Below are 25,926 nucleotides of genomic sequence, written 5' to 3' on the forward strand. Positions count from 1 at the left end.
TAAATGTAATTATAGGTTTATTGCCTGCGTATTAAGATATTAGCTTGTTGTTAGTATTTATAAACCATGTTTTCTGCATTTATTTATTCTACATACCTAATCCTACCTAATACATAAACCATACTACTACCTTTATAATTCAAATCATAGTAAATGGTAATTTAATAGTTAGAATCTTACCTTAAAATATATTTTTTGGAGTTTTATTTCTTGGTTAATTATTATTTCTAAAAATAAACAATTTGAATTGAATAGTTTGGGTTTTGCTGTAGATTATAGCCTTAATATTACACTCATGCATGTAATGGGGCTTTTTACATAAAATTTGTTATCCTAAAAATTTAAAACATGTTTTTTTAATGTACACTTCCTGATAAAAGTCTTGTCATTGATCCCAGTTGTAAGAGAAACAAAAAACGTGACTTCAAGTTGATAAATTGGAAAAGTGGCAGAATGTTCAGATGAATCATCTGTCGAACTGCATCTCAATCATCACAAATACTGCAGAAGACCTGTTGGAATCCGCATTGACCCAAGATTCTCATAGAAATCAGTCAAGTTTGGGGTTACATTCAGTATAGGAGCGTGTGAGAGATCTGCAGAGTGGATGGCAACATCAACAGCCTGAGGTATCAAGACATTTGTGCTGCCCATTACATTACAAACCACAGGAGAGGGCAAATTCTTCAGCAGGATAGCGCTGCTCCTCATACTTCAGCCTCCACATCAAAGTTCCTGAAAGCAAAGAAGGTCAAGGTGCTCCAGGATTGGCCAGCCCAGTCACCACACATGAACATTATTGAGCATGTCTGGGGTAAGATGAAAAAGGAGGCATTAAAGATGAATCCAAAGAATCTTGATGAACTCTGGGAGTCCTGCAAGAACGCTTTCTTTGCTATTCTAGATGACTTTATTAATAAGTTATTGGAGTCACTGCAAGATGTATAGATGTAGTCCTCCAAGCTCATGAGAGTCATACAGAATATTAATTCTTTTTCCACTGCACCATGACTTTATATTCTATACTGTACATTATTTCTGTTAAGTGACAAGACTTTTGTCTAAACAAAGTCAGACCTTACTGTCCTAATTGAATAATTAAAAATCAAGGCATGATCATATTTTATTGTGGTAAAATAAGCATAATCTAGAGGCCTTTGCCTTTCATATAAGCCACTTCTGATACCAAATGATCAACTAAAAGTCAAGTTATTATTTGTTGTTCCAAAAACTTGGATAGGCAATGAGGCTTTTGTCAGGTAGTGTATTAGTTCAGTTCATTTATGTAACAGACCTTCATTTAGCATAACATATGCCCCAAATTTAATACATTTATTATCAAAAAGAAAAAAATTATTATAATTAAATGTTTCTGATAGTGAAAAGTGCCAAGTCATTATGACAAATTGACTCTATAAAATAAACCAACTGAAACTGAAGTCAAGTTATATTTCAGCACAGGTAAGTTCTCACCGCAGGTGTGAAAAATGCAGAGAATGTGGGCGTGGTGAACTAAGAAACAGACAGACCACACATTTGCTTTTGATTTCATTTCACTCTCACTAATTTATAGGGTTCATTCAAGCCTAAAATTAAGGTGCCATATAATGAGAATATGTATATGCTTAGGCATAGTATAATAAAAGTTTAGTATAGGGCTGCACAATATATAATTTCAGCATTTATATCACAAAGTGCAGATTCGCAATAGTCACATCGCAAGATATGCAAAGTCTGAATAATAGTTGGAGCAACAGAATGGTATTTAGTATGTATATTGAGGTTATATAATGTTTATAATATAATATATAATGTCATATATCTATTTAGAGTAAGTTGGTGTACAGTTTTGTCATCACAAAAACACTAATTAATTGAATTTGCAGGAGATTCTCATATAGGTCACATCAAAATATATCCTAAGAAGCATATTTCAGATTCGCACAAATGTAGACAGCGCCCTCTAGTGGATTTGTCATCTGAAAAATGCAATAAAACATACTCGGAGCAATGTATTTTACCTTTGTATTTAGTTTATGGCATTTACTGTATACGATTTATGCATAACAAAATGTTTTTCTTACTTTAAAATGATATTTGGACTTCACTTCTAAGTGAAAACAAGATTTGTTACACACCCCACTGGCAGATAATTGTACTTGTTTACTTGATAAAGGTACAGTAAAACTCTTAATTTTGACTTATTTCTTCTGAAGTTAAAAACTAAATATTTTACTTGACCTTTTAGATATTTGAACTAGAAAGGTGACTATGTACAGTATGTACAGTCCCTGAATACTGTTAGACTCCCCAGAAAACAGTCAAATAGTGCTACTCAAACCATCTTGTGAAACTATTCTTAATCGCAGAAAATCAAATATTGCTATATCAGTTTTTTCCAACATCGTGCAGCCCTATATTAGTAAATGGAAATAGGATGCCGTGAGCCTCAAACATCAGTTTCCTCATTCTCATGTAAATCCAGTTAGTGTAAAATTCCAGTGAAAAACAGGCCAATTGAAACAAAACACTGACTGTGACAATTCACACGGGGTTATTAATATGCACGCCCCAGGCAGCGTTTGATTGGCCATGACATCTCTTAAAGAGATTACCTCAGTGATAATTGTTAAGTTTTTATTAAACTAACTACATATGTGGGACTTTTATTCTGTGAAGCAGGCAGCCATGCCTGACCTTTACAATGCATGAGAAGGAAAAGCGTGAGATATGAAGATTACTAAGTTAATCAGTGTCCCTAAAGCATAAATCTCAAACTCAATTCTTGGAGGGTTTTGTTTAAACTCTAATCAAACACAGCTGATCCAACTACTCAAGGTGTTCAAGACTACTAGACACTTGGGCTGCGTCCAAAATTGCCTACTACTCAGTAGGTACTGCATTTGAATGTAAAATTACTACTCAACAGTAAGATAAGTACGTTCTATACAGTATGAATGTGAGCAGTATGAACGGAACGCGGACGTACTACATCCACCATTTTGTCATGATCACATGACCTGCCCACGTCAGTTGGGTTGCTTCCCTCCCATTCATGAATTCTCTTGTGGTGCATCATAGGATAGCGTAGCGTGCATCAGATACGCACTTCAGAATCTCACCGAAAGTAGCAGGTCATCCTACTACATTGATTAGGGTTGGAGAAAACCTGGGCAGAGCTGCGGTCCTCCGGCAATTGAGTTTGAGACCTATGCTCTAAAGATAAGTTCCGTTTAAATGTTTTTTTTTAACTTTATTGTGTATATTATTAAATTTGCAGCATATGCTTGTATTGAGGCAGAAGACACATGCAAACTGCTAAATTTAAGTGCTTAAGCGCTAAATATCAACTTCGATATAAACAGCACTGGGAGTAAGTGAGTAATGCATGTTTATGCATCATGTCATATCACTCAGCTCTTATTAAGAATTTTCTAAAGGATGACAGTAAATAAACTCAAAACTCGCTGGTTTCTGTGGAGGTTGATATTAATTTCTGTCTTTGTTTTGATATACAATAACACAAAATACAACTGTAAATACATCTCTTATTCTCGAGTATGATTATAATTTAGTCTATATTTCATCTTCACCACAACCTGTGAGCACATTAGTTAACTCTTGTAGCATAAAGATAGCTTACTCGCTTTTTCTAGCTAAAATAAACAACGTTAACTATTCAGTTGAAAAGAGTGTCGTTTAATTTGTTCAAATATATTTTGACAATTGAACTGCGGGGGTTGACTTCTTTTGACACCACGTTTTATTTTTATTTTCTACTGACAGACCCAAATGCAGTCAATCTTTTTCAGTCCAGCATCTTTCATTTTTACCCCCCTTGAACACAGCTCTTAAAGCCCCATGCATAACAACACACCTACTATGTAGATATCAGAGAACAAACTTGATTCCTTGAGGGCCGCAGCTCTGCACAGTTTTGCTGCAACCCTAATCAAAAACAGTTCATCCAACTAATCAAGGTGTTCAAGACTACTAGTGACTATTACGCAGGTGTGAGTTGGAGGTGGTTGAAGCTAAACTTTGCACAGCTGCAGCCCTCCAGGAATTGAGTTTGAGACCATTGTATTATATTAAAGCAGCCTATGGCACTTTTAATCTTCTGTCTTCATCCATTCATCCTCATATAACTACAATTTCATTAAAAATGTGTTCAAAGATGAAAAAAGCGCAAGTAAATGTGTATATTTATATTCCTATTCATGCTACGCATTATATTTCCCATTTGCTAGAAAACTAGGACTGTGAAATTTATCTCTCTACATCTACAAAAGATGCTAGGATTTAATGGTAAATTTGCATATAGATGGAACCACGGCTAACAATAATCAAAAGAACAAAAGCCCTAAATTGGCAGATCTCTCCAAAAGCGAAACTTTTACTCTTTTCCAGTCCTTGTAAATAGCCGTAATGAATTATTGGTGAAGGGCTGCACTAGGACTGGAGAGTAAGCCTGCAGGAGTGCGGCTCACAGATGGCTGAAGTGGGAAATGATCCTGTTGCCTTGGTGACCTGCCGATTATTCGGATCTCGCTGCAGGCGAGTCCAGAGCCTCAGCAGGTCTCCTGTACAGAGCGAGGTCTCCCCATTCTGGAGTACATCTATACGGTTTAATTATATCTCAAGTGGTCGATGTGACATTCAGTCTTATGAGTGTGCCTTAAAAACACCTAAGCAGGTGAAGCAGGACTCGTTTTTCAGAAAGAATGCAACAACAAATCTCTGCACTATAGATGGGGAACATTGGCCTAAACAAAACAATTTATCATGTCAATGCAGGAACCCTCATTCCATCTGGCCCATAATAACACTCTAAATTATGGCTTCATTACTGCCTGTCACTCAGGTTACAATTTAAGCTGCTGTTTTTGGTTATAATCCAAAACACCAAAAGATCCAAAGGTTCCAACAGGCTATAAAAGAAAACTATTTTGGTAAACCTCATTAAACTTTAGAAATACACCGCGAATCATTCATTAGAATGATCTCTAAAAGATCATGTGACACTGAAGGCTGGTGGATTATGAAAACTCTTTTGCCAGATTTGTCATAATAATAATAATTCTTTAATAAATACATAAATATTTCAGAAGTGCTTTTTAACAGAGGGAAATTTTTTTTTCAAACTCTTTAAGCATAATAGTTTTAATAACTAATTACTTTGCCATGATGATATATCAATACATATTCATTCATTCTTTTTCATCCACTTTTTTGGGGCCGGGTTCGCGGGAGCAGCATTTTTAGGAGAGAACCACAGATTTCCCTCTCTCCAGACACTTCCTTCGAGGTGTTCCCAGGCCCAGGCCCGCAGAGAGACATGGGTAGGCCCACACGGAATCTGTGCGCGCAGAATATTGCAAAATTCCACAGAATTCTGCAGATTTTTAGCCCATCATTGATTCTGTTTATTTACTTTTGTAAATGTGAGTAAATTTATATTCATTCAGTTTTTTTATTAATTTCAGTAATGTTTTTTGACTAATATGAAAATATTTATATGATTTTATCAAATAATATATGAGTTTACCAAATAAAGTGGATCTATTTGGATTTGCATTGTAAACATTAAATACAAGTTAAAAATGTATTACTTTTTATTTCCTATACTAAGGTTTTAGTTATGAAACTCCCAAAATCATTCTGCATAAATCTGCAGGTTTTTAACAAAATTCTGTGCAGAATCCTTCTGGCCCTAGACATAGGGTGCACTCACACTATGCTATCCGAACCGTGGACAGGCCAATTTCCCGGATCACTTGTGAAGTGTAAGTGCTCTGAATTGGGCTCAGGCACGGTTCAGTTGGCCGGCCCTGGAGTGCCAGAGCGTGGTTCACTTGTAGTGTAATTGCAAAGCGCATCTGAGCCCGAAACTGAAGATGAGATGTAACTTTTAAGGGACTGTTTCATATGTGTCTATTAATCATTCGTACTGTTCAATGAATGCAAACTGTCGTAGAATATTAAAGAAGTAAACCCCTCACTGCATGACAGTTTCACCTTTAGCAAACCTCCTAATTCCTGCAGCACGAGGACTTTATGATTAAGCGTCAAAAGTGGCTGATCTGTTCGGTGAAATATTTGACTGCGTGTCACTGCATCCCAAATGACTAAAACGATATAACTAAAGAGATCTCCACTGTGCTGAGTGAAAGCGCTTACTGAACAGCTCATCATTGATGACCTAAGCGTGCTCAGGCCTGAACATAATGTGAGTGCAAGCCGTCGGAGGACACGGGAGAGGGGGCAAGCGTGCTTCAGCCCGGTTCAAGGCAACTGTACATAGTGCGAGAATGCCCATAGTCCCTCCAGTGTGTCCTGAGTCTTCCCCAAGGCCTCCTCCAGGTGGGACATGCCTGGAACACCTCCCTAGGTAGGCGTCCAGGATGCATTCAAAACAGATGCCTGAGGAACCTCAGCTGACTTCTCTCAATGTAGAGAAGCAGCGGCTCTACGCCGAGCTCCTACCGGGTGACAGAGCTCCTCACTCTATCTATAAGGGTGCACCCTGCCACAGTGTGAACTTCAGCCGCTTGGCTCCGAGATCTTGTCCTTTCGGTCATGACCCAAAGCTCATGACCATAGCTGAGAGCAGGAACGTAGATTGATCAGTAAATTGAGAGCTTTGCCTTTTGGCTCAGCTCCTTCTTTACCACAACGGACCAGTAAAGACCACATTACTGCCCCCACTGCTGCGACTGTGGGGGAAACATGAGAACCTGGAGTAAACTCTCGCGAAGGGAGAACATGCAAACTCCACACAGAAACGCCAACCGACCCAGTGGAAGCTCGAACCAGCGACTTTTTATGCTGTAAGGTGACAGCACTACCTACTGCGTCGCCCTAATATAATACATAATTAACTAATTATTTTGCAATATACTAGTATTCAGCTTAAAGTGAATTTAAAGGTTTAACTAGGTTAACTGGGTTAAAAGGGCAAGTTAGATTAATTAGGCAAGAGAGTGATTTGTTCTGTAGCTAAAAAACTATTAGGTGAAAAAAATTATAGTATGCATTATATGTTTTATGCATTTACATTTTTAAACAACGTGGTGCTGGACATGAAAATACGCTTGCGTCGTATATGATAGGACCCACTGAGTTAAAGACACATTGGATAATGTCAACCACAGTCCAATAGTAATATTGAATCTGTCTAACTCAAGGATCCCGCTCGTTTTAAGAAATCATTTTCTTAAAAAGTTTTCTATTTCCAGGAGAATTTTCAGTTAATTCAAAACAGGAGCTGGTCACAAATAGGAACAGCAGAGCATCAAAACTCAAACGCAATTGGCATTGGGCAGCAGATTCCATGACCTAGTTCAACTGTCTTCATATCTAGGCTTATGAACAGTCTGTACATGTAAAACTTATAACTGTATACAGAACAAAATATATCACAGGAAGGATTCATTCCAGGACTTGTGGTCAACTCAATCAATGTCCAGGTTGTTTCCATGACAGCTTTATTGTCTACAGTATTTAGGCCCCGTTTACACTAATTAGTTCTAGTTTTAAATTGCATAAGTTTTGCTATGGTTATGCCATCCGTCCACACTACGCCGGAGTTTTCGAGCGCCGAAAACGGAGCGTTTTGGAAACACTGATGAGCCCGTTTTCATTCTAAAACGCTGTGGCTAAGTGTCAGTTTGGATGAGGGAAAATGGAGACGTCTGAAAATGGAGGCATGGCTGCAGACATTCAATTGGGGCTTTTTCCTCAATATTAAGTAGCCTACACACAGTTCAGTCTTGCATCCTCTCCTTGTAAGTTCAGACTTTGCAAGTTTGATTTGAAAAACAAACTCCCGAGCACACGTTGGGTAATTCTTCGAAGGGAACAGTGTACTCTATAACCTCATTCACATCACCCTGGCCTACGTTGTTTCACTTTCTTAACAATAAAATGAAAACATGATATGAGGAACTGCCTATTTTCATTTTGATATTACCTTAACAGACACCAAAAATGTTGAGGCGTCGTGTAGCTGCATATTTATATGAGCGTCATCTTCACTGTATGCATATTTATAACAAATCAGAGTCTATAACATCTACCTCCTTTCATTTTGAGCGAAAAATATGAAACATTTCCTGTCTCTTTCACTGAATATCAGTTTTAATAATCAATAATGTCCATTATAATAGTATAATGCACAATAAGTTTATATAATATAGGATATAAAGGCAAGCAATCAGTCAATTTGCAGAATGTACGTGGTTACATTAATTATTAACTTATCTTTGTGCTCAGCCAAAACACGTTACCTGAAAACAAGTAATAGATTCAAAAGACCAAAGTTGGGGAATATGTCGTTAGATATAGACAGTAAGATGAATTAAATATCACTTTTAACAAATATAGCAAGATTGGATCCAGCGGTGGATCATTGATGAACAGTCCGACAAGCACAGCTCTCATCTGGGTAGATATGCTGCAGCGCATGCCAGAGTGTGTGTGTGGTCACATGATGTGCATTTTCAGTGGTGTGGTGTAGACGGAGAGTTGTTCAGAAACAATGGATTAAATGCTAGTGTGGACGCAGATCGTTTTCATTCTAAACGGGCCATAGAGTGTTGGGGCAGGACACTTCAAATACTAAAGTTCATTTGATTGGTTAGAGCAGATGACAAGATGAAAAGCATGATCCTGTTATAAAAAAAACTGATTAATATGAGGTAAGATATTGCAATTTTTGGAGGCTTCGATGTATTTTACATGCAAACTATAATTTTGGAGTTTTACAGATAACCATAATTCATACCTACAACCACAGAAATCAGGAGGACTTTAAAACCTAATGCCTTTGTAAAATGCTGACAATGTAGTCTGAAAATGACTATAATAATTGCTTTTACCTTTCTGTCATTTACTTCAGCATGGACGTCATCAATATCACCCTGTAATTACAATAATTCAATTACTGACAAAGAAATATTCAGTAGATAGAAGTGGAAAGATCTTTGTACATATTTAAAAAAGTTAAACATAACTCACATCATGCAAAGGGTAGGCTGAAGTGTAGATACCGTTGCCCAGTAGACTGATGATTCCTGTGAATACGAGATTAATTAAACTCTTCATGTTGAGCTTTGCTAAACACAAAACACACTTCAACCATCCAATCAACCAATCTCAGATATTAAAATGTGTGGGTGTCATTTATTTCATATGATTACACTTTCTATTAAGATGCCCTCATTAATGCAATTATACAAATCGCAAATGCATGACTTTCTAATAATACAATAGGCAAAAGTCAATTACACCATTTATACTATGGTAATCTTGCATAATTCAATGATTTATTCCAAGATGCTCATCAGTTTTTTTCTCTTGTGTGTGTGTAGGATTAATTTATTATGCATTTCATCCAAAGCATGTGTGGATAATTCCATTTTAGAGATATTAACGGATCCTTGAGCCATCGACAGCAGACTAATGCAGTTATTAATGCAGTAATTAGACAGACAGACAAAGCGAGATAAAGAGATTAAGTGTGCAAATCACTTGAGTCAATGCATCTTTTAAGATTATTTGGCAGTGGTGTCTCTTTAATAGTAAATAACCACTGAAGACATTTCTGCATAACAGGGTCTGATCAATCAGTAGCTTAAACCATGTATCCAGTACAATGGACATCACATGTCAGCCCATGTTTTTTGTGGTTCTTGAGCATTTCATCTAATTTAAAGCCTGCAGTCCATGAGTGTGGACGATTGTCACCAATCAAATGGTGGCAAGGCTTAGCATGTTGTAATTTGAATAAAAATCCACTACACTGAAAAGCAGCATGGCATCACTTCAGACACGTAAGCCACATGTACACTGTTTTTATTCACATTTACTTATATGTATGCCAATATTCGATATATTATATGTACAAAAGAAGGATTGCGCTTACTATTTAAAGTTTCAAATCTTTTGTAACATTGCAAGCTTTAGATCAGGGGTTTTTTCAAAGTCGTCTGTCTATTAGCAGTGGTGGAAAGAGTAATGAAAATCATACTCAAGTAAAAGTACCATTACTTGCTTAAAAATGTAGTGCGAGTAAAAGTACAGTATCTGTTGTAAATATTACTCAAAGTATGAGTAAAAAGTAGCCCTTTCAAAATTAATCAAGAGTAGTGAGTATTATGCTGTAAAAAGCTGAGCTTTACATGTAATTTGTGGATGTGAGTAAACGTAACATTCTGTAGTGCATTTAGTTATTGTCCAGCAGACACACAACGCCATCAGACGTAAATATTAGGTTAGATTTAGGTTGTGAAGTCTAGCTAGCATCTAAGGACAACGTTGTTTTGACGTCCTAAAATGACATCAAATGACGTGCCTTGTGCCTGCTGGGTGTTTAAGGCCATTTCGGTCTTCATACAGTAAACATCTGTCATCTTCTTATCAGTGACATGCATCTAAACAGTCTCGGTCAATGCGAGTAGAGATTACGGACATCGTCTTGGACACTTAATGCTTCCAAACAATTTGCTGCAACAAATCGCCCATGTCCTGAGGTACATCATTATGTTGCGATTTACTTCCTATGTGTGATTTGATTGGACAGGAATCACAAGGCTGATTTTTCTTGTCCCCATGAACAAAATAAAATAAAGTAGTGACTTCAGGTTGAAGGAAAGTAGTGGAGTAAAAGTACTGATACTGCAGCAAAAATGTACTCAAAGGAAAGTAAAAAGTGCACGTTTATAAAATGACTTAATAAATTACAATTTCTGAGAAAAAACTACTCAATTACAGTAGTTTGGGTATTTGTAATTTGTTACTTCACAACACAGTACATTAGGGTGTATAATGGGTTCAAAATCTGTTACTGAAAGCAAATCTCCAGTGATGCTGATTGAACTTTTTTTATTAAAAAAAAAACATATCGATGTACTAATTCATTGCTGAAAAAAATTGCAGATAACACAGTTTTTGAAGTTCTTGAGCATATAGCAGATTGAAATATCTCAGATGTGATGAAGAAGATGAAGATATATAAAGTTTGTTATAAGGTGCAATCTATACAACAAAAACCTCAAAATCAAAGTAAAAATGTTACAATCTTAATGTTTGTGATTTTAAAAATAAATTTTAAAGTTATACGAGCAATCATGTGTTTTTTGTATTTTATGTTGGTATAATGTACTGGAAGTACAACTGTTCTGACCAGATGTCCAAAATATATAAACAAAAAAATATATAAACTTAAAGGGTGTTGAATTTTGGTCTCATTTATAGAACTGTGAAAACATACTTTGCACATATCAGAAACCTGGAACATAATTCACGTCTGAAGGAGTTAATATTTTATTTTATAATATAAATTATATATGTGTGTAGTTGCGTATTACAAAGATACGTGCTGCGGCTTTATTTAATATACAATCTGACAACTCCAAATGCTCGGTCTATACTACAAAAGTGTCACCACTGATCTGAAAGCAGCAATAAAACAGCTTGACTTTAGTGATCTCCATCTGAGATATTCTGCTTAAATGAAAGTGTCATAGAGCCTGTGTGTTCTTTCACAGGCCGTTTGCACTGTTTGCTGGGTCAAATTCTACAATCAGAGATTCTCATCATAAAATGTAATTAATCCAAACATATTCTGGTCACACTTTACAATAAAGTTTCATTAGCTAATGTTAGTTAATGTATTTACTAGCATAAACTAATAATGACCTACACTTGTTAGGTCATTTATTAATCATAGTAAACCTTTACTAATGCATTATTAACATCCACATTTATGCTTACAATGAACAACTATATTATCATTTACCTACATTAACATGAACAAATATTGCAATAAACTTACTATTTATTGTTTATTCATGTTAGTTAATGCATTAACTAACATTAACTAATACAACCTTATTGTAAAAGTGTCCCATATTCCTGACCATACTGTTTGTATGATGAATAAATACACTAATACATACCCTGTGTGTCTTTAATAAAAACATCAGAAAACATTTAGCCAATTTTGAAGGAACAAAAACCATTCAATCCAGGAACTCCATTGTTTGAATTGTTCATTTCTTGTCTTACCAGTTTTCAAACAGTAGACATACAGTGTGTTATTTTTTTAATGATAAATAGCATATCATATTTCAGTTTAGCGTATAATACATTTCGCTATGGTTAAATGACTCTGTGCCACAAAGCGAGATTTACTGCCTTGCCAGTTAAGTTTCAGTTTTGTTTGCACGGATCCTAAATTTTATGTAGCATGAAGATATCTAAACTTATGCTGCAATGCTAACCTGCTCCAGGGAACCAATCAACTGTGAGCAAACAACAATAATAAACTCTGACGCAATATAGCCACACCTCCAGTTTATCTTGGTTTAAATTAAAAATATGGTATAGTATAGCAGGGATTCTCAACCGGTGGGCTTCAGCGATCCTTCAGATGGCCCACGAGATATTATACTAAAATATAATAACTCTCAATATTATACTAAAATATAATAACTCTCAATATTATACTAAAATATAATAACTCTCAATATTATACTGAAATATAATAACTCTCAATATTATACTGAAATATAATAACTCTCAATATTATACTAAAATATAATAACTCTCAATATTATACTATAATTTTTGCATTTCATTATTAATATGCTATATTAAAATGATCGGAGTAATGCACAATCTCCTGTTCTCTGATTGATTACTTCAAACTCGGTCAAAAACAGCCTCATGATCACGTCTGTTGGAAAAGTCTCTTTGTATGCATTTTTATGTGAACTATTTAATATATCTGCATAGTTGTCCAAATTAATAAGTGTTTTATTATGAATGTGCACCCATACAGGAGGATATAGCGAGGCTTAATGGTGTTTCTGCCATAGAATGTAAAATACACTTGCATATGAGCTTCAGACGCACTCTGGCGGAGCTGTTCACTGTTCCTGTCAGTGATCTCAGAAATAATATCCAGCTGCAAACTCAACTGCCATCAGACTGACACGTTTCAACAGATTTAGGCTGTTTTACTGTATTTTACATTTGTCTGTATAATTTTGAATAGTAGATATTTAATAGTAGATATTCAGTCAGTCCAGGTTAAAGCAGAAGCTGCTCTTTTGCAATCTCCCTGTTGACCTGTGGTTCTCTTTAGAAAGAAGTGAAAAGAAGTGAAAAGGTTGAGAACCCCTGTAGTATAGGGCTGAACGATGTTGGAAAAATCGAATATCGCAATATTTATTGTATATGTTATGCGATAGGAATACAATTTACCTACAGTAGATGTGCTGAATAACTATTTGGAAAGAATTGATCATTTTAGATTGATTGGGATGATTCTGTAGGAGTGCGTATGCATAAAATAGAAGAAACAATCAACAAGCATAGACTAATTCAATAAAGAAAAAAATACTAATAAAATAAACAACGTTTATTGTTGAACTGTATTGATGTGTACAATAATTGAACAATCAAATGTAAAATAATACTGCATAGTCTTCGTAACTAAATTGTTATTAATTTGTCAAAACGACAAACGATACAAATTTCTTAGGTCTGAATGCTTTTAAAACCCTAACACAGCAGTCACGGGCCTCGAAACACACTTGCAAGTGACCAATTATAATCCAGGCTCAACATTGCGTATACTCGCGATGTGACTATTGTGATTGATCACATTGTGATATCGATGCTGAAACAATATACTGTGCAGCCCTATTATAGCATAAACACTCTCAGAAATAAAGGAACATGAGCTGTCATTGGAGTGGTACCTTTTCAAAAAGTACAAATTTGTACCTAAAAGGTCCATATTAATACCTCAAGGGTACGTACTGTATTAGTACCTAAAAAGTACAAAAGTGTTCCTCTTAAAATTGTCATGTACTAATATATACTTTTGAGGTACCAATATGAACACTTTAAGCACAAATGTGTACCTTTTGAAAAGATCCCACCCCAGTGACAGCTCGCGTACCTTTATTTCGGAGTGTACTATAGTAAATACTTTTAAAAGATAATATATATTTTTGTTAATATTAGCGAAGCTTATTATAATTATTTCTGATTAATTTTATATTAACGGAATTATAATATCCATAACCTATAAATCAATTTAGCTTAAATAATTAAACAGATAGCTATAAGCTTTAATTTTTTAAACAATATTTTTATTTTATTTTCATTATTTAGTTTTTTAAAAGACCCTTTGAGCTTAGATTTATGGGTCTCTGTATGTACATTATCAACTATTCAAACTAACTTTCTTTTCAGTATGTTTATGTACTACCAACTGAATTGGAATACTGAGTAGGGGGCGGGGCTTTTTTGCGCATCATTCCCTCATGGCCAACCATACAAGAGGGGCGTGGTTAAGAATATTGTGGCCGAAGCCATCAAACTGACATTAACAGAGAAAGACGGCCTCGAAAGCTTATGTTAAAAGAGGAAGCTGATGATAACAAACATTGTATCAACAAAGCACTTGTTTGGTTTTATAAACTCGATCCCGTAATCCTTAGTTTGTTTAGCCACCGCCATGACTTCCTCGTGTCAGAGTTAGTGCATGGAACATGGACAATGATAAATAAAATGCAACCGAACAACATGACTGATGGTGTTTCAGGTCAATTATGTATTAGTTTGCATGGCAAATGTAACAAGATGAAACTTACCCATGATATACTTTGCCCGTGTGCATTTTGTTCGTTTTAAAATCTCATACACCTGTTAATGAGTATTAATAGATTAATAATGATGATCACAAATTAAGATGATTAAAAATATTATTCCTGACCGTACACTTGCATCCTAAATGGCAAAACATAACCAAAGATCTGCAAAAATGCCATTACTTAGAGTTTTTGTCTCATTTCTAGTCAAAATATCTTAAAATTCTCATATCAAGAAGCATTTTCTAGACAAGCAAACAATATTGTCTTATTTTCAGAAATAATGTCAAAATGAAGTGAAATGAACTAAATAAGGCAGGTGTGAAAGCACCCTAAGTTCACAAGCAACATCTTACTGCCTGCCACCAACCCGAAGGTGCACCATGGCCAGGTGGCGCTGCTTATTCGTTAAATTATGTCCTGTGACCATTGCTGTTTATATGATGAACTTGGAATGACTTACCGACAATACCAGCTTTTTATACCCACAGTGTGTTGAGAATGATGCCACATTGAAAAGGGTTGCCTTTTGGTATTAGCCCAAATATAAGGCACACCTGTACACAATGAAACCATTGCATGGAAAACACAAAATGAAGTGTGTATCACCCCAATACAATTGACCCTTCGCTAAGCCACACCCAAAAAAAAACGCCACCCACCAATCGTGGCTTAGCAACCGTAGCTAGGCACAGGAGCTCTGTCAAGCTTTCGAGCGAAGGAGACAGGCCATAGCATTGTGCATTTGGATTGTGCAAATCTGATAATCGGTATCCTAAAAGTTTGAACAGGGTGGTGGAATTTTTTCCCTTTTCAAAACCCATGAGGAGAAATGCCAGCGTGGATCAAGCTCTGTGAGGGGCGCTAAAGTAGTGAAATTAGGTTTGTTTTGTTTTGATATTCCTGACACAATCAGTGATAGACTGATGGCAATAACTTACACACCTCCTACCCTAAACAGATCTAAACTGTGTTTCATACAAAAATACAAAGCAGGTTATGTCTTCCAGCTGTCTTTTTCTTTTTTTCTTCTCGCTCGATATAATGAGCACTGCTCCGTTTAAGCACTCGCCATAGTAGGCATACTAATAGGAATCATATTTCCATCTGTTACAAGCTTCGAATATTTGAAATTACATATTAACAGAACAAAACTGAGATGTGATCACAGTCTGAGCACTTGCGATCAATATACTTTATCCGCAGCTGTTTTTGAGTAATTTATAAGCCTCGGTGTCAGAGCAACAAATCACTGATGTTTTTGAGATTTACGTTAGTCATTGGTGACGATGTTATAGCAGGTTATAGCAGGTTAGTTTCTGCTTTTATATTTGGTGTCGGATTATTATTTGTGGTAGGGAAAATCGATTTGTTCACTTCTGCTATTTATACTTTAATTTGCATTTCAATTCATTTATTTCTTTCACTTAATTGCAAATTAGAATAGAAACTGGATAAAGAGAAAACAAACATATATACAGACAAAGATAAGTGTACATTGTTATGGGTAAATGATGCTAATATTCGACACAAATCCATAAATTTTTTCTTTCTGGCTGTTCTTTCTATGGATGAATGATGTAGAAGCCAATGACTGTCCATGCATGTTTCCTCGTTGGTTAGTAACACAATATTTCATTGCACAACACTTAATCTATCAGGCTTTCTGGCAAAAAAAAAAGAGAAATCACGGTTTAATTAGTTATTAATAGATTATGTTTAAATTTCACCTATCCTGCTGTGCATGAACTAAGGTGTTGAATGGTTAGCGTATGAGGCCGCTAGGCTAAGCTAACTTCAATTTTGATTAAATTATTTTCGAATCGGTTGCCTATTATGTTGTGGATATAACCCTGTAACGCATACTGCAGTCCTTTTTGTCTGGCTTTCTTGGATATCTCACCTTTTTGATGACTAATTATATCCCTGGCAATGTCTGACACAGACGCAAACACATTGTAATAGACGTTGCTGGCACGAAAGCTTGACAGGCATAGCAACAGTAACTAAGGAAGGCGGGGCTTAGCGAAGGGTCAATTGCCTCCCTATCCCAAAAATGTGTGAAGTGAAACAAACACTGTATGCATGACATCCACTGAATCCCTCACAACATAACTTATTGTGGGTACTGTAATGTGTATTACTTGTCCATAAAATGCTTCTTGATTTAGGAATTTTAAGATATAAACAGGACTATAAACAAGACAAAAAATCTAAGTAAGGAAAGCATTTTTTGCATTGTGATAGCATTAAGAGAACTAAGATAGCAGAAATAAATAAATGCTGCTGAAAACAATTTGCAGTTGAAAGGCATTGTAAGAGGCAGCTGACAGATCAAGTGACTACAATTACTGTCCAGGAAAAGAACAACTTTGACGTCACTGACATTTTGGTGTGGAGGTACAAAGGCCTTTTGGTAATCAAATCAAGGGATAAATGACATTGGGCATTAAATCGTCCATGGCTGGATATAGGCAAAACACTTTTCTAAAGAGACTGGTACTTACGATTGAGCTCCTGGTTTTGCTGTCGAAGAAGGAATTCCTGTCTGATAAATCAAAGCTGTGAAAAGAGACTAAGGGTTATTTTACACACTGTTTTGTGCCTCCCCATTCAATTCCACAGGCAATATCATAGCATAAGGCTGTAAAAAAGCTTTAACATAATATTGCCTTCTTGAGGAATAATGACAATCCTTCATATATCACAAACTCAGCGTGACAAGAAATGTGAACATTCATAACAATCATGTCTTTGTAAAGTGCCCCGGTATGCTAAGTTGTTCCTTTAAACCTACAATGGCTTTACATTCATACAAGGTCAAAAAAATCATACATAATTTTCGGTCCCACTTTATATTAAGTGTCCTTAACAACTATGAACCTACACAGAAATTAATAATTCGTTACAATGTACTTGTGTAAATACCACAGTCTATGGTAAATACATGTATTTACTGTGTACTTATACTTGATTAAATACCTGTACGTAATTACATCTGTAATTAACTTCTGTAACTACATTTGTAAATACACCGTTGACCATCCCTTACACCTTAACCCACCCATACCACCAAACCTGTCCATAACCCAAATCCTATCCCAACTCAAGAGCACCACAAGTGTTCTCAAATACATTATGAACACAGTAAGTACATTGTGTTTATTTTTTGATGCAAGTACATAGTAGTTAAGGTCACTTAATATAAAGTGGGACCTATTTTTCTTTTCTCTGAGTGTCTGAAATGATTTGTTTAATTATGGTCTATCTAAACTCCCTGAACTGATTGGTTAGAAGGCCCAGTCCCATTTATGACTGGTTTGCTGCCTACTGTTTGGGTGTCAGAAATAGGAATTATATCAATTATATCATTATACACTACTTGACAAAAGTCTTGTCGCCTATCCAAGTTTTAGGAACAACAAATAATAACCTGACTTCTAGTTGATCATTTGGCATCATAAGTGGCTTATTTGAAAGGCAAAGGCCTCTAGATTAAGCTTATTTTTAATTATTAAATAAGGATAGTAAGGTCTGAATTTGCTCGGACAAAAGTCTTGTCACTTAACAGAAATAATATACAGTATAGAATATAAAGTCATGGTTCAGTGGAAAAAGAATTTATATTGTGTATGACTCTCATGAGCTTGGAGGACTGCATCCATACATCTCTGCAATGACTCAAATAACTAATTTATAAAGACATGTGGACTGGCAAAGAAAGCGTTCTTGCAAGACTCCCAGAGATCATCAAGATTCTTTGGATTCATCTTCAATGCCTCCTCCATTTTACTCTAGACATGCTCAATAACGTTCATATGTGGTGACTGGGCTGGCTAATCCTGGAGCACCTTGACCTTCTGTGCTTTCAGGAACTTTGATGTGGAGGCTGAAGTATGAGAAGGAGCGCTGTCCTGCTGAAGAATTTGCCTTCTTCTGTGGTTTGTAATGTAATGGGCAGCACAAATGTCTTGATACCTCAGGCTGTTGATGTTACCATCCACTCTGCAGATCTCTCGCACGCCCCTATACTGAATGTAACCCCAAACCATGATTTTTCGTTCACCAAATTTGACTGACTTCTGTGAGAATATTGGGTCCATACGGGTTTCAATAGGCCTTCTGCAGTATTTGGGATGATTGGGATGCAGTTCAACAGATGATTCATCAGAAAAATCAACCTTCCACCACTTTTCCAAATGATCAACTAGAAGTCAAGTTATTATTTGTTGCTCCAACAACTGGGACAACAAGACTTTTATCATGTAGTGTATGTGAACATATTTTCGAAGCTACAAAAACACAAACCAAATTTTGCCAACTCTCTGCTGAAATTACTGTGTTTGAATAAGTGTCAGATAAAGTAGAAACAATTTACAGGCAGCCAATGAAGACCATAAACTGGTAAAAATGCAAATATGTTAAAACCTCACACTTTTTATGTTGCCCTTTTACTCTTTCAAATTGAATTATGAGACCTTGATCTATGCTCCATCAATTTCGATGCTGGAACTCTACAGTAAGCAACTTGCATTGCGAAACTGCAAAAACAAATTCATAAACATAAGTGAAATCAATGCTATGAGGCAGCCTGATTACAGCAACTTTTGTTCTTTTTCACACTAATGATATTTACAAGGACACATTGTTGACAAACAAACGTTTTGATTGAAGTTTCACCAAATAAATACCACAAATTGACTTAAAGATGCCTACAATTTGTAAGAGTTACTTTTCTCACCATTTATAGTATCTCAATATGGACAACTTTTTCCTCTCTTTTTTTATACGTTTGCTTTTGAAAACACTATTGGTTGGGTTTAGGTCAGTTGTTTACTAGATCAGACCGGTACCGGTTCGTGGATTAATTAGTACTGGGCCGCACAAGAAATCACTAATTATTTTCATTTTATTTATTATCTGAGTCTGAACAATCTTTGATTTTGAAAAATGACTGTACTCTCTTGCTTACATTTTGGTCACTTGAGTGCCCAAATTTAACCCACAAGCAGCAAAATGAGCAAGAAACAGACGTCTTTGGAAAGTTTCTTTGCTAAGGGGAAAAGCACCAATAAAGACCCGCGAACTGCCAAGGAATGGCTCTGCAATCCATTTGTCAACAAATCAGGTAAATCCACCATGTCTGCGCAGGAAGATCAACTGCTGAAGATCGCAAATGATGGCGGCCTTTTAGGAGCCGTTTGCATATTGCTTTTCTAGAGTTCGCACAAGTTCGTTATTTCCAATGGAAGTGCGTGCCTTCCAGGCGCACCCCGTTGAATGAATGCTGCGGGTCACGTGACAAGAACTGACCGATCAGCTTTATACTTTGTATGGAATATACACATTTTGCAAGACCAATTATCTCAGACAAACACAGAGCACCCAAACTCTACAGTGCTTTGTAATTTTCTCCATAAATAAAACTTGTATCAGAGTGACAGCAATGTCATCCTAACAACTTACGAATCACCCCCCCACCTCCTTAAAATGTGCAACGAAATATCTGGTATAATGCGCAATTTATTTTAATGATATTTTTAGGAGTTTGAACCATTATTTTGTAAAGGGAAAACATATATACATAGATGAATAAATTTGTTAAACAACATAAAATGCACTGGTAGGTCATTTCCCATTATCTGGCAAGAAATTGCAGAGAAAATGTTTAATAAGCATGACAAGCATAAGTTAAGTTTAATAAGCATGACAGAAATTTGGTGTTGTCTGTTTGGCAGTGGACAAGGTAAAAAAAAACAACCAAACTGCATCCATACATGCATGCATTAGGTGAAGTAAAGAAAAGAAGAAAAAAAAAAGAGAGATAAGATCAGGATGTGTATTGTGGTGGGCAGACTGCCAAAAAAAGCATTCTTGTGGTCAGCACCACCTCGCCATGAATTTGCCATAGGCAATCAAACGTTTCATGTTCAGTGTAAATGCAGTCTGTCTGCGATTCACCTCCATATACTGCTTTGTGCTCAGTGTGACAGGGCCTAAAGGCTGAAATTACTGACGACCTGTTTCAGGCAGTTCGGAATCAGTTCATTCAAGGAGACATTAACTCCATTAATCCTACACTTTCTTTAAAGAATCTATGAAGACGTTATACAATCACACATCTACATTACCCACAACATCAACTCTTTCCCCATAACTCATCAATTAAGAGACAACGCTTCCCTGCCATTGACGAGTTTTACGGCAATCCGTGTTTTAGGTGTATTACGGTAAGGCAAGCCTTAACGCATGTCCTGAGTGAGGTAACAACAGAGAATGTGAAAGTCAGATTGCATGTAAAAATTAAGCGCTATTTACAGTAGCTTTTCTTTCTATATCATGGCTCAACACATCAAAATCAACCTCCCCCTTCAATATGGACAAAGATATACATGTGTAAGAATTTTACACACACATGCATACAGGCACACACACAGACTCATTCACGCTTATATTGTATGTACACTCACTGGCCACTTTATAAGGTACACCTTAACTAGTACCAGGTTATACCCCTTTTTGCCTTCAGAACTGCCTTAATCCTTTGTGGCATAGATTCAACAAGGTATTGGAAATATTACCTAGAGATTTTGGTCCAAATTGACATCATAGCATCATGCAGTTGCTGCAGATTTGTCGGCTGCACATCCATGATGCGAATCTCCCATTCCACCACATACCAAAGGTGCTCTATTGGATTGAGTTATCTGTTGGGTGACTATAGAGGCCATTTGAGTACAGGGAACTCATTATCATGTTCAAGAAACCAGTCTGAGATTATTCACGCTTTATGACAAGTTGGAAGTACTTGCTGGAAGTAACCATCAGATGATGGATACACTGTGGTCATAAAGGGATGGACATGGTCAGCAGCAATACTCAGGTAGTCTGTGGCGTTGACACAATGCTCAATTGGTACTAATCCCCCACACCATTACACCACCACAAGCCTGAATCTTTGATACAAGTTAGGAAGAATCCATGCTTTCATGTTGTTGATGAAAAATTCTAACCCTACCATCCAAATGTCACAGCAGAAATCGAGATTCATCAGACCAGGCAACATTTTTCCAATCTTCTATTGTCCAATTTTGGTGAGCCTGTGTGAATTGTAGCCTCAGTTTTCTGTTCTTAGCTGACAGGAGTGACACCTGGTGTTATCTTCTGCTGCTGTAGCCCATCTGCCTCAAGGTTGGACGTGTTGTGCATTCAGAGATGCTTTTCTGTATACCTCGGTTGTAACGAGTGGTTATTTGAGTTACTGTTGTCTTTCTATCAACTCGAACCAGTCTGGCCATTCTCCTCTGACATCAACAAGGCATTTGCGCCCACAGAACTTTCGCTTACTGGATAATTTCTCTTTTTTGGACCATTCTCTGTAAACCCTAGAGATATTTGTGTGTGAAAATCCCAGTAGATCAGCAGTTTCTTAAATACTCGGACCAGTTCATCTGGCCCCAACAACCATGCCACGTTTAAAGTCACTTAAATCACCTTTCTTCCCCATTCTGATGCTCGGTTTGAACTGCAGCAGATCATCTTGACCATGTCTACTTGCCTAAATGCATTGCATTGATTGCTGTCATGTGTTTGGCTGATTAGAAATTTGCGTTAGCGAGCAGTTGGACCAGTGTACCTAATAAAGTGGGCGGTGAGTGTATGTGTGTGTATGTGTGTATGTGTGTGTATGTATGTATGTATGTATGTATGTATGTATGTATGTATGTATGTATGTATGTATGTATGTATGTATGTATGTATGTATGTATGTATGTATGTATATATATATATATATATATATATATATATATATATATATATATATATATATATATATATATATATATAGGTATTAGTAGTAAATAGAAAGTATTTCTATTCATTCATTCATCTCATTCATTCATCTTTAGCAAATAAATTAAGATATTTTAGATGAAATTCACAAAATGTTCAAACTCAAGAAAAGCAATGTCAGTTGTTTAAATGTAATCATACGAAGCTCCAAGAACGACAAAAAAGGTTAAATACACTTTATTTGCCAATGTCTTTTAAATCAGATTAGGGCTGTGCAATATGAAGATATGCTATTGTGTGGACAAAATAAAAAGTCTATCATTTCATATTGTGCTTTATTGTTTAGTTCATGGTCTCCCAAAATACATTGTTTATGGTAATAATTTACCATACCCTATATAAGCACAATATTACAGTTGAACAACTGAAGGCAATGATTTTGTTTGCTTTTCTGGACTTTGAATGTATTGTGACTGTTGCCGTTTACAGAGGATGAGATAGCTCTCAGATTTGATCCGAAATATCTGGATTTGTGTTTCGAAGACGAACAAACGTCTCAGGAAATTGAAATGACATGGGAGTAAGTAATTAATAACAGAATTTTCACTTTTGGGTGAACTAACCCTTTAATAGAATGAAAAGCATATCGGGGCACTTCATTTTTCAGATTTTTGTAGTAAAAACATCACAATTGGCAATCATTCATTCAAATTGATCCATGTGAGGAACAGATCACTCACAGTAAATAGGATTTAAAAATAATAACAATCCTAAACTTACAGATGCTGCTTTTCTCGTGAGAATGGGTACGAGAGGTGTTTCTCGTGTTCAATCTGACGGTCTCCAACTTTGGGTTGCAAAGGTGCTGTGAATTTCTGCATAAACCTGTTGACCTTCTCCACAATGCTGTTTCCATGGCTTACTTCATATTTCTGAAAAAAATTAAATAAATAAATAAAAATACAAATCACATGAAAGCACAAGAGAATCCATCAGAGTAGATATCATATATTTATACACTGATATGAATAAAGGGCAAATACCTTTATTGTTGGCATTTTTAGTTTCATAAACTCTGCTTCTCGACAAAGAACTTCCCAAGGTGCATGAATCTTCAAGAACCCCACACCAGGAATTTTATTCTAGAAAACAAAGAAAAACAAACAGGATTGGGTTAAATAGGTTTTATTCACTATAAGGAGTCTAGTAAAAGCGGTCTCATTGCAAAAAGTTGGAAGTAGTTTCTTTCTGGCCATCAAGTCTTTATAGTATTCTGATTCTATAAACAGTTGAAGTAAGAATTATATTAGCCCTCCTGTATATTTTCTTCCCTAATTTCTGCTTCTGAAGATTTTTTAAACACATTTCTAGGCATAATAGTTTTAATAACTAACTGATTTCTTTTATCTTTGCCATGACGACAGTACATACTATTTTACTAGATATTTTTCAAGATACTTGTATTCAGCTTAAAGTGACATTTAGGTTAATTGGGTTAACTAGGTGAGTTAGGGTAATTATGCAAGTCATTGAATAATGATGGTTTGTTCTGTAGACAGTCAAAAGCAAATGCTTAAGAGGGCTAATAATATTGACCGTATAGTGTTTTTAAAAAAAATTAAAACTGCTTTTAATCTACCCGAAATAAATCAAATAAGACTTTCTCCAGAAGAGAAAATATAGCAAATACTGTGAACATTTCATTGCTCTGTTAAACATAATTTGGGAAATATTTGAAAAAAATATATATATAAAAATAAATTAAATGCACAGGAGGGCTAACAATTTTGACTTCAACTGTATATATCGTTTGGGTCTATTGTACAATCTGTGGAATGTTTCAGGTTTTTTTTTTTTTGTTTTTTTAATGATACACTTTAAAAATATCTTTACAGTTTTAGCAGCTGCTTGCAATTTATGAGTTGTAATACGTGGCCTTAATCTCTACTTTGACATCTTTTGATGTTGAAAATCTATGAAGTTTAACGACTGACATTATTCATAGTTTAGAAACAACATACAGTAATAGTTGTTTAATATTTAGTATTATATAGTAAAACATATAGTTGTGCAACAGTTTTTGTACCATAATTGACCAAGACAATGTATTGATTTGATTTTCAAACTACTTAAAAAAAAAAAGTGTCAATAAAAGTCAGCTTTGGCGATGCGGTGGAGCAGTGGTTAGCGCTGTCACCTCACAGTAAGAAGGTCGCTGGTTCGAGCCACAGCTGGGTCAGTTGGCATTTCTGTGTGAAGTTGCATGTTCTCCCCATGTTCGCGTGGGTTTCCTCCGGTTTTCCCCACAAGTCCAAAGACATGCGCTATAGGTGAATTGAATAAGCTAAATTGTCCGTAGTGTATGTGTGTGAATGAGTGTATATGGATATTTCCCAGTGATGGGTTGCAGCTGGAAGGGTATCCGCTGCATAAAACATATGCTGGATAAGTTGGCGGTTCATTCCGCTTTGGTGAATGCTGATTAATATAGGGACTAAGCCAAAAAAGAAAATGAAGGAATAAAAAGGCAGCTTTTTAATTTTTCATCATCAAATGTTGCCGAAGCAGAGATAAATATCCCATAATGCAATATGAAAGGAAAAATAAATGGAAAAAACACCCATGAATAATAAGCTACAGGCAAAGGTAATTAACAAATATTTGCTTTAGAATGTAAAATAAAGTAAAGCCACAATTTGTCTGTGCATCAAATAATATATCTTGTATAATTAAATAAACATTTATTTTGGGTTAGGTACTAGTGGCATTAAAGGGATTCATTCATTCATTTTCTTTTTCACCACAGTGGAATAAACCGCCAACTTATCCAGCATATGTTTTACGCAGCGGATGCCCTTCCAGCTGCAACCCATCACTGGGAAACATCCATACACACTCATTCACATACACACACTACAGACTTTAGCTTGCCCAATTCACCTATACATGTCTTTGGACTGTGGGGGAAACCAGAGCACCCAGAGGAAACCCACGTGAACACGGGGAGAACATTCAAACTCCACACAGAAATGCCAACTGACCCAGCCGAGGCTCAAATCAGCGACCTTCTTGCTGTGAGGCCATCGTGCAACCCACTGCGCAACCGTGACGCCCATTAAAGGGATAGTTTGCACAAAAACAAAAAAATCTGCTATTATTTACTCATCCTTCAGTTGTTTGAGTTTCTTTCTTCTGTTGAACACAAAACAATATATTTTTTCCAAGATAAAGCTGTTTACCTGTGACCATTGACTTAGCATTTGTGTTTCAGTCTATGGAAATCAATGGTTACCGGTTTTTAGCTTTGTTCAGAATATATTCTTTTGAGTTCAACAGAAGAAAGAAACTCATAAAGGTGGTTTGGAACCACTTGAGAAAGAGTAAATTGTAAATAGTGGGTGAACTGTCACTTTAAAACTCTTGTAATAGGAATTCTTAAAAATAAGAAATATGCAAACCATTCATA

General features: G+C 36.0%; 1 protein-coding gene across 2 annotated transcripts in view; it reads right to left on the reverse strand.

Moving 5' to 3' along the window:
* The window catches only part of ano1a (anoctamin 1, calcium activated chloride channel a), a 115,027-nt gene that overhangs the window by 53,760 nt on the left and 35,341 nt on the right, over positions 1-25,926 (reverse strand). For both annotated transcript variants that reach the window (XM_056462313.1, XM_056462312.1), the window contains exons 4-9: positions 23,504-23,602; positions 23,241-23,392; positions 17,174-17,228; positions 14,670-14,721; positions 9,019-9,074; positions 8,880-8,921 (exon numbers count right to left, since the gene is read on the reverse strand). In XM_056462313.1, coding sequence (XP_056318288.1) covers positions 8,880-8,921; positions 9,019-9,074; positions 14,670-14,721; positions 17,174-17,228; positions 23,241-23,392; positions 23,504-23,602 — 456 coding nt within the window. The remainder of the gene's footprint in view (positions 1-8,879; positions 8,922-9,018; positions 9,075-14,669; positions 14,722-17,173; positions 17,229-23,240; positions 23,393-23,503; positions 23,603-25,926) is intronic.

The sequence above is a fragment of the Danio aesculapii genome, chromosome 7, assembly GCF_903798145.1.
Source record: "Danio aesculapii chromosome 7, fDanAes4.1, whole genome shotgun sequence".
Classification (NCBI taxonomy): domain Eukaryota; kingdom Metazoa; phylum Chordata; class Actinopteri; order Cypriniformes; family Danionidae; genus Danio; species Danio aesculapii.